The 13,316-nt window shown below is 42.0% G+C and overlaps 1 protein-coding gene across 2 annotated transcripts in view; it reads left to right on the plus strand.

Moving 5' to 3' along the window:
• FBN2 (fibrillin 2) overlaps positions 1–13,316 on the plus strand; it is a 143,424-nt gene that overhangs the window by 84,415 nt on the left and 45,693 nt on the right. For both annotated transcript variants that reach the window (XM_083464365.1, XM_083464366.1), the window contains 8 exons: positions 1,863–2,090; positions 3,903–4,028; positions 7,558–7,686; positions 8,399–8,524; positions 9,290–9,415; positions 9,790–9,912; positions 11,702–11,827; positions 12,930–13,055. In XM_083464365.1, the coding sequence (XP_083320491.1) occupies positions 1,863–2,090; positions 3,903–4,028; positions 7,558–7,686; positions 8,399–8,524; positions 9,290–9,415; positions 9,790–9,912; positions 11,702–11,827; positions 12,930–13,055 (1,110 nt within the window). The remainder of the gene's footprint in view (positions 1–1,862; positions 2,091–3,902; positions 4,029–7,557; positions 7,687–8,398; positions 8,525–9,289; positions 9,416–9,789; positions 9,913–11,701; positions 11,828–12,929; positions 13,056–13,316) is intronic.

Here is a 13,316-nt window from a genome sequence, read left to right on the forward strand (position 1 = left end):
GGAAACTCACTGGCAGTAGTTCTACCCTTCCACACATTTGATGGGCAGAAGGGAAAGCTCTGCATCAGGGAGCAGCTCCCCATCTCCTCCCCATCGTGGTAAGAATTCCCCTCTACACTACCTTTTGTTCGTTACCCAGGTGAGGAACAGCCACCTTTTGAATAAACCACAGAACCAAGGAAACTATTTTCAAGTCCAGCATCCAGATTTAGGGACCTGGCATTTATTATAGCTATTGCAGTAGGACAGAGCTCACTCAACGTGCCAGTTGAGAAGGTCTGCCCCGAGGCACTTCAGAACAAAAAGCTTACGTAGTAGTTCAAACGCAGCAAACAATGGTCAAATAATGGCCAAGTGGCATATCAAGGAATCGCTCCAAGGTGATGGGTGTGTGTGTGAAGATACCAGTATGGATTCATGTGTGCTTTCCTGACGTATGTGAAAATAACTCTTTGTTTGCTGTGTTAGATGCCAGTACAGTGGTACCTTGGTTTGCATACGTCTTGGTTTGCATACGTTTTGGATTACAAACACGTCAAACCCGGAAGTGCGTGTCCCAGTTTGCAAACTATTTTTGGATTCCAACCCTTTTTTTCCCATTACGAACAATTGTTTTTTGAGGCCCCATTGGCGAAAGCGCACCTTGGGTTACAACCTGTTTTGGTTTATAAACGAACCTCTGGAATGGATTGTGGTTGTAAACCAAGATACCACTGTACTATTTATGTATCTTTTCTTAGCAGCGTCATTATTTATTTATTTATTTATTAAAAAGACACACACCCCCACACACCCCAGCAGAAAGAACTACACGCTATATCAGGAAAAAGGCAGTGCTATCATAATACAGTGGTACCTCGGGTTACAGACGCTTCAGGTTACAGACACTTCAGGTTACAGACTCTGCTAACCCAGAAATAGTACCTTGGGTTAAGAACTTTGCTTCAGGATGAGAACAGAAATTGCGCAGCGGCAGCGGGAGGCCCCATTAACTAAAGTGGTGCTTCAGGTTAAGAACAGTTTCAGGTTAAGAACAGACCTCCGGAACGAATTAAGTACTTAACCCGAGGTACCACTGTACAGATTGAGATTAAGAAAGAGCCACCCTCGGTGTCACTGCATTTTAGCTGGAAAAGTGTTGGGTGGGGCATGGCAGGGCAGTGGCAGGTTTGGGGCTGTGGAGCCAATCTGATGTTCCTACTCCAGCCGTGTCCACACAGCCCTAACTTTGCCACCACCCATCCCTGCCCCAGCCACATCCAACTAAGGTGCAGTGATGCCAGTATGGGGCAGGTAGCTTCATGATTCTCCACCACTGTACCAGCCACTACTCCTTGATTACTTCTTGTATTTTCCTCATATTAAAGACGTAAACTGAAAGAGCCCAAATCAAGAAGGATTTCCAGTGCTTAAACCTCACTGTTTAAACACCTCCGAGTATCTTGTTCCTGATATATTAAATTGTTGATCCTCATATAACAATCCCATTTCAAAAAAAACATTGCTCTTATTTAGTTTCAGATGATCACAATCTGATTTCCATGTTTCAATAATAATAATAATAATAATAATAATAATAATAATAATAATAATAAATTTATGCATACCCCGCCCAACTGGCTGCGTTTCCCCAGGAACTCTGAGCGGCTCACAACAGAACATTAAAAACGCTATAAAAGATCAGACCTTAAAAACTTCCCTAAGCAGGGCTCCATAGACCAGATATCAATGTTGCTGGTCCCATATTTGCCCAAGCCAGAATTTGGAGCGTTCATGATAAGCCACATACTTGGTGGTGCGAAAGTTTTAGGATTGGACTCCAGAACTTCAACATCTGACATTGTTTTCAATCTCTTTTGTAGATATCCGAATGGAGCAGTGCTATCTGAAGTGGGATGAAGATGAATGTGTTCAACTTGTCCCTGGAAAGTTCCGGATGGATACCTGCTGCTGTGCTGTAGGTGCCGCTTGGGGATTGGACTGCGAGGAATGTCCGAAGCCTGGGACAAAAGAGTATGAAATATTGTGTCCCAGAGGACCAGGCTTCTCCAACCGAGGAGATATTTTAACAGGCAGGCCTTTTTATAAAGGTAAAATAGCATTTGTGGTGGAATTCCGTCAAGGGCAGTATCATTTGTGCATTTTACTTTTCTCCAGCGTATAATATGTTTTCTGTATAATTTTATGCATGTAAGCATATATAAGTTACGATTTCGCTTGGATTTATACCCCACCTAATACAGTCATACCTTGGTTCTCAAATGGCTTAGTTGATGAACAAATTGGCTCCTGAATGCCAAAAACCTGTAAGTAAATTTTCCAGTTTTTGAACGTTTTTTGGAAACCAAACATCTGACGTGGCTTCCGCTTGAGTCCAGGAAGCTCCTGCAGCCAATTGGAAGCCGCGCCTTGGTTTCCGAATGGTTTCAGGAGTTGAATGGACTTCTGGAATGGATTAAGTACGAGAGCCAAGGTTCCACTGTATAGATCTGCAGTCCAGTAGATGACATGCCATAAACATGAGGGACTGCCCTTGAGCCATAGGGCTCAAGAGAGCCCTGTTTCTTCCCCTTCCTTGTGGCATATGTAAGCAGGCTCTACATAGGGTATTACAGGGAATGAGAGTGGCATGTTGTTGAGAGCCAGTGCGGTGTTGAGAGCCAGTGTGGTGTAGTGGTTAAGAGCGGTAGACTCGTAATCTGGTGAACCGGGTTCACTTCCCCGCTCCTCTACATGCAGCTGCTGGGTGACCTTGGGCTAGTCACACTTCTTGAAGTCTCTCAGCCTTACTCACCTCACAGAGTGTTTGTTGTGGGGGAGGAAGGGGAAGGAGAATGTTAGCCACTTTGAGACTACTTAGGGTAGTGATAAAGCGGGATATCAAATCCAAACTCCTCCTCCTCCTCCTCCTCCTCCTCCTCCTCCTCCTCCTCCTCCTCCTCTTCTTCTTCTTCCCATGTCCCTACCCAGCCCTCCCACTCTGATGCAAGCTATTCAAGCAGCCAGACGTTGCATAGCACAGATGATGCGTATAGCAGCCTCTCAACTTTCTACTAAGAAAAACAGCTGTAGAGGACTGTTGAGTTTGAAGGAAGCAATGAGGAGGCGTGCTGCTTACTCTGCTTTCCCCTCTGGCTATTTTTCTATTTGAAAACCCATGTCTTTCACCAACTATGGAAAGCTAGCTTGGAGAAGAGAGTCAGAGTAGGAAAGTGGCTGGAGGAGAAAAAGCTTAATCAGCCCCTCTCCACCTCATTCCTCCACGATGTCACAGGCTTGTGACAGGTGTCAGGAGAAGACTATCTAGAGATCTGCCAAGCACTACCTAGTTTTGCCATTATACAAGTCAAAGCAGGGTATAGGAAGGCTATTCTAACCTCCCTGACTCCACTGTGGCTGTAATTATGAAGCCCTTACTCTACAGTGGCTCTGGGTCTTTACCACTATCTGAACAAAAGAGAGGGCCCTAAAAATAAATAATTTGGCAAGACAAAATATTCCTTTGTCCATTATTATTCGATCTGCACAATCCCTCTCTTATGAATGAATTAATACTCCTCTTCTAATGACCTCCACACACTTGCTTAGTAATTTGACCAACTTATTACCTGTTTTGAGACTAAATCTTTCTTTATTCACTTTCTCTCTCCTATTGACTGTATCAGCCACAGAGAACCATAGCATCTGATTTAAAATGTTAATTGTTGCTTGTATAATTTTAACATATATTTGAGAGGATTGGTTGCAGGTGCATTTACCTGGTGCATTTACTAAAATAGATTGCGCTGTTCTAGTTTGCTTTGATAAAGCAGTACATTTTGAGTCACCACTGTTTGCTCGATAAGTGAGCTCTTGAATTGCATAAAATATGTGAACTCATTTTATCTATTTTCCTCTTGCAGATATAAATGAGTGCAAAGTGTTCCCTGGCATGTGCACAAATGGCAAGTGCAGAAACACAATTGGAAGCTTCAAATGTAGATGTAACAGTGGATTTGCTTTAGACATGGAAGAAAGAAATTGTACAGGTGAGTTTGAGATAGGACTCCTTAGAGAAACATTGGTATGTGCAAAGGGAGGTTTGAGCTGTCCACTCATCCCTTCCTGGAATGTGGCTTGCATGGCATTCAAGTTTGCATCCTGTAGCAACTTTCCATTAATCTGGGTGGTTGAGGGCTCCTCACCACAACCAAAGCCTGCAAAGACCTTGCAAGAAGTATACAGTAGTACCTTGGTTTAAGAACAGCTTAGTTTATGAACAACTTGGATTAAGAATGCTGCAAACCTGGAAGTAGGTGTTTTGGTTTGTGAACTTTGCCTTGGAAGCAGAACATGTTTCGCTTCCTGTTGAGTGTGTTCCATTTCTAAATTGAGTCCCCCACTGCTATGGGAAAGCACGCCTTGGTTTAAGAATGGACTTCCGGAATGGATTAAGTTCATAAACCAAGGTTACCCCTGTAGTTTTAAAAAGTGTGAAGTAATGAAATTAACTCCTCAGATTTATCAGAAGTTGCAGAGCAGAACAGAAGCATAACCTTGCACCCCACAATGTGGAACTGCTCTCTCATATTTTTATTTTAAAAAAGTTAAAAGAAGCCACAAGGGGCTGTAAATTTGAGTGGAATAATGACAAGAAGTGCACTTGCTCAACTCTTTATAGATACACCCCGCCCCCCGCCGAAAATGCTCCCTACTGCTTTTATATATGGAAGGGGAGGGGTTCAGTGTTTGTGATTTTCAGCAGAAAAATGTCCAAAGGAAGAAGTTTAAGTAGTGTTTTCCCCGTTGTTCCACCATTAGCCTCGGCTTCTTTTCATTTAAAAAGTCTGGAAACCATTTCTGCCATGGTCTTCCCAGAGAACAGAACAGTCGGCAGTATAGGTATCAGGCACCTGCCAAGGGTAACCCCCTGTAAGGAGCACAGGGCCAATTCCTGAAGTACTCTGGCTCCTCCTCTGCTGCTCATTGTTCATCTGCCCTCTCCAAGAGAGCCAGCAAGGAGAAGGAATGGTAGGCTCCTTCTTCCACCCCTTTCTCTCCGTTTAGGGAAGTTTTTAATGTTTGATGTTTTATCACATTATTATTATTGTTATTCTGTTGGGAGCCACCCAGAGTGGCTGGGGAAACCCAGCCAGATGGGCGGGGTATTATTATTATTATTATTATTATTATTATTATTATTATTATTATTAAATGCTACTGATAGAGCCCAGAGGGAAAGGCATATGGAGAGCAGCAACCGCGGTAAGAAAGAGGAGGTGGATAAACTTAGCGTTGGAAGGCTTTATCTCCCATTCCTTTCCTCAGGGACTTTCATGAGACCACTGCTTGCCCTTGCATTTATTTATACAGACTTTGAAATACTTCCAACTAATGTTCAAAACTATCAAGCCCCCAGTTTCAGTGCAAGATTGCTTTTGTTTCAGCCTCTAGAACACCTCAGTCCAAGAATGCTGGGACCAACCTGTCCAAACAGCCATTGACTGTGCCATATTTCAGAGTCTCAAGACTGAAGATTGAACAAGGATTTCCCAGCCATTCCCCTGTTATTATGCCGGATTTACTAATTTTGCAATGCATCTTTCATCTTTTTATAATGCTATGCAGAGATAACAGTTTGGGCAAGAAATCTGGTGACAGTTGGGTGCTTGGAATGATTGCTTAAGATAACAGTATCTACTGTTACCACCAATGGCGTTCCAGGTGTTGTGCATCCAGTATCTTCAAAACCTGGTCTCAACACACCAGGGAACATTCTCACAGGTGCAGTTTATCGAAATTGCTGTATTAGCAGGATGACTCCCAAACGGATCCCAAGCTGTCCAAATAAATCAGTATCTAGCATTGTCCTATAAGCAAAAGCCATTCTTTTCACACCAGAGCAAATCTGAGGTTGAGGTTTTGCTTGAGACTTTCTACAACTGTGATGAATGGATGTGTGCACCGTGGGTGGCTGCACATTAACAGTGAAAAGAAGTTTGTTCTGGAACTGCGGAAGTCAAATGTGCTGGGGTAATATAAAATGTGGGTGGTAAGGCATGTGAATCAAGGCCTTTCTAGATGTTAATGTTGCTATAGCTGGTGATTTCCTTGTTTTTCTAATGATTGCATTGATGGGAAATGCACTTGCTCGGCTTAGCTCTTAAGTCTAAAGCAGTTCTGAGAATTGGGAAGGAAAATATCACCCGGAGATTGTATCCCTCACAAATGTCAAGAGAGCTTTCTTTACCTCTGGAGCAGCACCACCTGCAGGGTCAGTCTTCTAATTGAGGGGAAATCTCCCAGCCATCCCAAACTAGTTCTGCTTCATGGGCAGGAAACACTGTTTTTATAAAGCTCTCAAAGTTCTTCAGCAGACTTTTAAACTATTTTTAATTTTTCCTGTCATTCTTTCTAGCATATCCCTTCCACATCGTTTCCTCTATAATCTCTAGTAAAGGGGCCGAAGGGGGACGCGGGTGGCGCTGTGGATTAAACCACAGAGCCTAGGACTTGCTGATCAGAAGGTCGGCAGTTCAAATCCCCGCGACGGGGTGAGCTCCCGTTGCTCGGTCCCAGCTCCTGCCAACCTAGCAGTTCGAAAGCACATCAAAGTGCAAGTAGATAAATAGGTGCCGCTCCGGCGGGAAGGTAAACGGTGCTTCCGTGTGCTGCTCTGGTTCACCAGAAGCAGCTTAGTCATGCTGGCCACATGACCCGGAAGCTGTACGCCGGCTCCCTTGGCCAATAAAGCGAGATGAGCGCCGCAACTCCAGAGTCAGTCATGACTGGACCTAATAGTCAGGGGTCCCTTTACCTTTACCTTTAAAGAGGCTGAAGCTGAACTTATACAGAAAGGGAAGAAGCACTGAAGGCTAATCTCTGTGAGACCTTCTGCCAATGCAAGACCTTAAAAATCTGAAAGGCTCCCGACTGCTTGCCCTTTTTACCAGACTTGGACACTACGCCTGAGAATTTTGTCTCACCTCTTCAGCCAGTTTGGGGAGCATCTGTCACCCCACAGATTGCATGGGCTTCCCTGGCTTGGGAGCTGGTGAGCTTGGGTCAACTCTCCCTTTTTACACTTTCTGTGGCTCAAATCAGCAATTCCAGGATGTGATCTGAGCATGGAGCTGAATGGAACAGTACTCAGAATAATTAGAGTTGATGGATCTCATCCATGCCTGCGGAGAGTCTAGTTGGACACCCATTTGTGAAGTTTAAGCTATTGCTTTCCACTCAGGAGGCAGCGCCCTGAGATCACAGCATGCCAACTTTATGAAGAAGTGTTCAAAGAATCGTACTAGAGGAGGGAGGGTTTCCATGGGAAGTTGTACAAATAGTTGTACAAATTGCTCATCACAACCACTTCAATTATTTCCCAACCGCTTCAATTATCGAATTTTGTTTTCAGATATCATGATCTTTCTTCCTACTGTATTTAGGATTCCTGACACCTTGATATTTCATGTTTAAATATCTCCAGTATTCTTTGCAAATTATTAAATGAAAAAATGGATTTAAAAATGGATTGTCAGCCTTGTTTTGTTTGTTTTTTAAAATTTATTCTGAAACTAGATATTGATGAGTGCCATATCTCACCTGACCTCTGTGGAAGTGGTACCTGTGTCAACACTCCAGGCAGCTTTGAATGTGAATGCTTTGAAGGCTATGAAAGTGGATTTATGATGATGAAGAACTGCATGGGTAAGTAAACGATGAAGGTTTTAGTACATATACTACATATACATTTCAAAGCTTGTGTAAGACATGTTCATAGCTATATTCCCATTTTTCATACCACCTGATTGTGCATACAGCCAGCAATTATGTATATGAAGTATTATAAATATCCTGTCCCTTTATGGGCACAAGGTAACCTTTCATGCCTGAACACGTAAACTAGACATAACATTGTGTACTTGTTTTTGGATTAGTAGTGGTTAAATGATCTGAAAGTTGTGCAAATGACAGTATATAAAACAACACATTTCCCCATCATCACAGTAGTTGCAACAACAGTAGTTCCTTTGTTTTGCTGCCTACAGCCATTTGCTAAAACGAGTCTTTCATATAAAAGAGGAAAGAAAACTTTCTTTGAATATTTGATAGCAATATATGTAAGAAATTTAAAATAAAACAATTCTTCATGATCTAGGTTTTCAAATTTCATGAATTTCTTTAACCTAATTATGAATTGGGGAGTCCCTCAGGTGAATAAATCATCCAATTTCCTGTATTCTATACAGTTTTATGTTTTATTTATTATGAAATCTGAAGGATATAAGTATCATTGTTGTTATGAAACAGCCTCCTTCTCAGGGAGTCAGACGTCCCTAATTACTTCCAGATGTTTACAATCTCTTACTTCATCTCAAATGGTTCCTATAGCAATATTTCCCTTATATTTTCTTTTCAGATATAGATGAATGTGAGCGAAACCCTCTTCTCTGCAGAGGTGGCACATGTGTGAATACTGAAGGAAGCTTTCAGTGTGACTGTCCTCTTGGGCATGAATTGTCTCCATCACGTGAAGATTGTGTGGGTGAGTTTCAGGTGTCTCTGAATGAAATGTTCCTTGTTCTATAGCTAGTAATTTTTCCTAGCTATAATGATAACTTGGTTCGTAATATGAATTTGTCTAGCTCCTAATGCTTTGACGAATGGCAAATCGAGTGTAATTTTCCTCTGAAGTTCTTGGACTTGAAATGTAAAATGAGATTTTGCACACATGAAGCCAGAGATCAGCCTAACCATAAAGGTCTATTCACAGAAATTATTTAATATTGAACTGTTAATGAAACTCTTACTGGTTGCTATAAAATGTTAGACCAGACTCCTTATCCAAGCAGTCTATTTCATCTGTTTTTGGTCCATGTTATGGACACGGCCAAGCTGAACTTTTCAAGTCTTATTTTATTTTTGTTTTTTTAAAAAAATGCCATTGGGAACTGTGAAGACCCTTCATATTAAGCCAAGCAAAGCTCCCAGTCTTTCAGGTCAAGGAAGCTGTGCAATCTGTGAGCTTGTCTGACCAGCACAAGGGAAATCCCCCAATCTAAATTAGCTAAAGGCTAAGCAAAATCCATTTTGTCCACACTGAAGTGTAATACAGATTTGAAGCTCCTTGTGTCGTTTTATTGGGGGGGGGGATACTATTGAAATTTGTGTGTTATTTTGACACATGGAAACATTCAGAATAAAGTTAAAACTTCATATCAGAACGCACTTTCATAAAAATGTTAACTTTTAAGCCTGTAACTATATTCTCAACTTCCCAATGGCCAGTAATGTAATTCTTGTTTTTCAGATATTAATGAATGTTCTCTTAGTGATAACCTCTGCAGAAATGGCAAATGCGTGAACATGATTGGGATGTATCAGTGTTCATGCAATCCTGGGTATCAGGCCACTCCAGACAGACAGGGCTGCATTGGCAAGTATTTTATTTTTATTTCTGCATAAATGTTTCTAGTTTGTTTCTTTTTCCAAACTTTGATTTCATAACTGTAAATTAAATAATCAATGACGGCATCTTTCAGAATTCAAACAGTGTGTATGCCCCTCTACTCTAAAAAAACCAAACAAACCATTATTAATCTTTATTGCTGAGCTATATTTTGCATTCTTATTTTATGTTAACTTTATTTCATTCGCTGTTGTCATTTCATTCTATCAGTTGGTACTTAGTGCCTACTATCTTCTGCTGATAGGAAGGAGAGAGTGGGGAAAATATGAGGGACAGGTGGGATGCTTTTAAACAAAGTACCAAATAGATCTAATAATCTGTCCACAATATTCCCTCCCTAGATATTGATGAATGCATGATCATGAATGGAGGCTGTGACACCCACTGCACTAATTCAGAAGGCAGCTATGAATGCAGCTGCAGTGATGGATATGCTCTGATGCCAGATATGAGGACTTGTTCAGGTAAAAGAATGAAGAGTAGCGTCTCAGTTCTGTTCTGCAGAACTGCATCCATAAAACATTGGAATTGTGTGTGAATTTTCTTACTGTATGATGCAGTGGTTTGAAGAACAAGCTGTGAACCAGAAGGTCTCAATTTGGTTCAAATGCAATCTTGGCTATTTCTAGGTGGAGATAATGACCGCTCTCCACATCAAACGGAGGGCGCCCTTTGCATGCCCGTGCTCAGCACCCCTGATCCTATGTGATGCCCGGCAGAGCGCTCCTGGACCACTTCCCCAAGTAGCTAACCTTGAGGTTCCCACCAAACCTCAGTTCAAATAACCAATCGTGATTGGGGAGGCGGAGCCAGGGGAGTAGACCAAGTAAGGGTCCGCTCTTTAAGCATAAAAGGGTATGGAGCCTACCTGGGAGCTCTCAGTCAGGCCTTGTGCGGAATCCTTAAGTCCAGCGGTGTCCCAACAGGCCGATCGTGATCGACTGGTTTATCCCTGAGTGAACGCTGTTGATTGCGGTCTCGCTTCTGATCGCTGGTAGCAGAAAGCATTGTGTTGAAAGTCTCTGCCCCCTGCGGCCCTCGCTCTGTCCGCCATTATTGGAAGTGTGTGGTTGTTAGCGCTACTAAGCTTTCCTGTACTGCTGCGTCTGCTTGCTAATAGCCGTGTTGGTTCCGAGCGTTTTATGTCCCCTCCCCCAGAAAGGTCACCAACATTTTTCTCCCCTAAAAAAAGTTCAGCAACTTTGGCCTGCCCCCCCTCCAATGACATTGGGTACATCACTGCCAGTCGTTTTACACTGGGAGTAGATTGCGGTCTCTAGGGAGTTGGACGTGCCTGCTTTAGTGGTGGCGATCCCAGGGTTCCTTTTTAAAGGGGTTGTGTTGAGGGGAGTCACTGGCCATACACTGAAAGGTTGTCAGTGCACTCCCCTGTGTTGCGGTAAAATGGGTTCTCTGCTTAAACATACATCTTCCAGAGCCAGCCTAATCTCCAGACAGATTGGTTAACCCTGATGTGCCCCAGATCCCCGGCCAAGGACTGGGAGGGATAAATGCCCAATGCCTAAGCCAAGGTCTTCCTACACCTGAAAGTTTAATAAAGTTGTGGCCAATTTTAATCCCATAACACGTTGTCACAAGTCATTATTCCACCTGGGTGTCACCTGGGGTCAGGGGCTCTCCACCTGGGCATGCAATGGACTTAATAGGTGCCCTTAGGAAAGCGATTGTTTTTCTGGATGCAGTATGGAGAAAATTGTATAGGCTTATCTTGCAGTGTTAAATGAATAGGTGACCTGGTTCACATGTCATGCCAACCATGATTTGTCATCACACAAGTGAGCCCTGGGCTCACAAACTTTGTTTTTCTGCTTGCATGCTCTAAATCCCTCCTGGTTGGAAAACTTAGATGTGTGCCTGCCCCCCAAATTGTTATTGGAAAACACAGTTGGAAGCTCCTTCCCAATTCTGGCTTGGAGGGCAAACACAAATATTACCTTACCAGTTCAGGTGTTAAATCAGGGAGGAAATCAGAGTGCATAAGGGGAAGAGAGATCAGGAAAGTCCAAGGCTTGCTCATGCAATATCAACACATGCTTTTCCATTACATATGAACTGGCATTGTGGAAATGAAATGTCTTAAACATTCTACATTAATGCTAAGCAGTAGTATATATGTTAACACCATTACAGCCATGTAGATATATAGCAACAGACTAGTAACAAACTTAGCATGGCAGGCTTTAAAGAAGATTTACCTGTTCAGAATTTCACAGTGATAAAATTTTCCTATAGACATTGATGAATGTGAAAGCAACCCAGATATCTGTGATGGTGGGCAGTGCACCAACATCCCAGGAGAATATCGATGTCTTTGTTATGATGGATTCATGGCTTCTATGGACATGAAAATATGCATTGGTAAGTAATTTAGAGGTAGCTTTCAAGAGTTGTAAATATATTGTTGATGTGATTTTTGATTCTCAAAAATAGAAACCTTTTCCTTAGGGGAAAACATCACTAATGGAGCAACTTAAGATTTGATCTTGTGACTACTTCATTGAAAGAAGCACTGATAAACTAAAATGCAGTTGAATCTTGTGGTGGTAAACTGCCCTAGATTCCCTTCTGACTGTCCTGGGGAAAGTGTTTCCTTTTTTTTAACCTTCAAAGCTGGGGAAAGGTGGCAGTAGAAGCAGCACAGAACAAGGTTTTCCGTCCCCCTCCCTTACAGTCATCCTGACAAGTTCTACAGCACATCAGGACTGAAAGAACAATAATAGAAATTGGCATTGCCACCGAAATTTTTTTAAATATTCCAGCTCTCTACTGATCTGATCTGAAAAAGGAATTGGAAGGTGCTCTTTTAAGAATCTCGTAAGTTAATTTCTGAGCTAAGCTCTGGTGTCATCCTCTTTGATGATAACCAAGACAGAATAAAAAATGCCTTGGAGAATACCATTCAGTTGGCCATTATCACACCACTTAAAATACAGCACATATTGTTCCTATTTCAGCTGTTGTGTTTTTGCAGAATAGAAACTTCCTCCTGGCCCAACCAGACATATTCAGAATCTATACCTTTCCTAATAAATATTCATAAGTCTACAAGGAGGGGCAATTCACACTTTGGGAATCTTGAATACTAAGGGCTAGATCATTGATGATGGAGAATATATTAATGTATTATAAAAGTAATAGACTTCTTAAAGAAAAGTAGCTGAAATAATTCTGATTTATTTTTCGAAAACCGATTTAAATTTTAGCAACTATTGGGTCTTATGCTTCAGTAGTACTTTTATTCATGTATATCTTTTTGCTACACTGAGGTGTCTCATTTTCTCATTGGTTCCTATCTTGTTGCTTCATACAATGATATGATCTAGTTGAAAAATGTAAGATAAAAATAATGTATAATTCTTGGTATATTTAGTACGTTCATTTTATAAGATCATTTATTTTGAGTGATTTGACTAACAAAGAACAAGTTTTCAGTTACTAACTAAGCTATATTAACTTACAGATGTGAACGAGTGTGACCTGAATTCCAACATCTGTATGTTTGGAGAGTGTGAGAACACCAAGGGGTCCTTCATTTGTCATTGCCAGCTGGGTTACTCTGTCAAGAAGGGAACCACAGGATGTACAGGTATGATATACTTCGCAACTTCCTTGAGAACCAAATAGTTGTGGCATACTTCTTTGTAGGTAAAGGTAAAGGAACCCTGGATGGTTAAGTCCAGTCAAAGGCGACTATGGGGTTGCGGCGCTCATCTCGCTTTCAGGCCAAGGGAGTCGGCATTTGTCCACAGGCAGCTTTCCAGGTCATGTGGCCAGCATGACTAAACCACTTCTGGAACAACGGAACACCATGACGGAAACCAGAACACACAGAAATGCTGTTTACCTT

The sequence above is a fragment of the Podarcis liolepis genome (genome assembly GCF_965112155.1).
Source record: "Podarcis liolepis genome assembly, chromosome: 11".
Classification (NCBI taxonomy): Eukaryota; Metazoa; Chordata; class Lepidosauria; order Squamata; family Lacertidae; genus Podarcis; species Podarcis liolepis.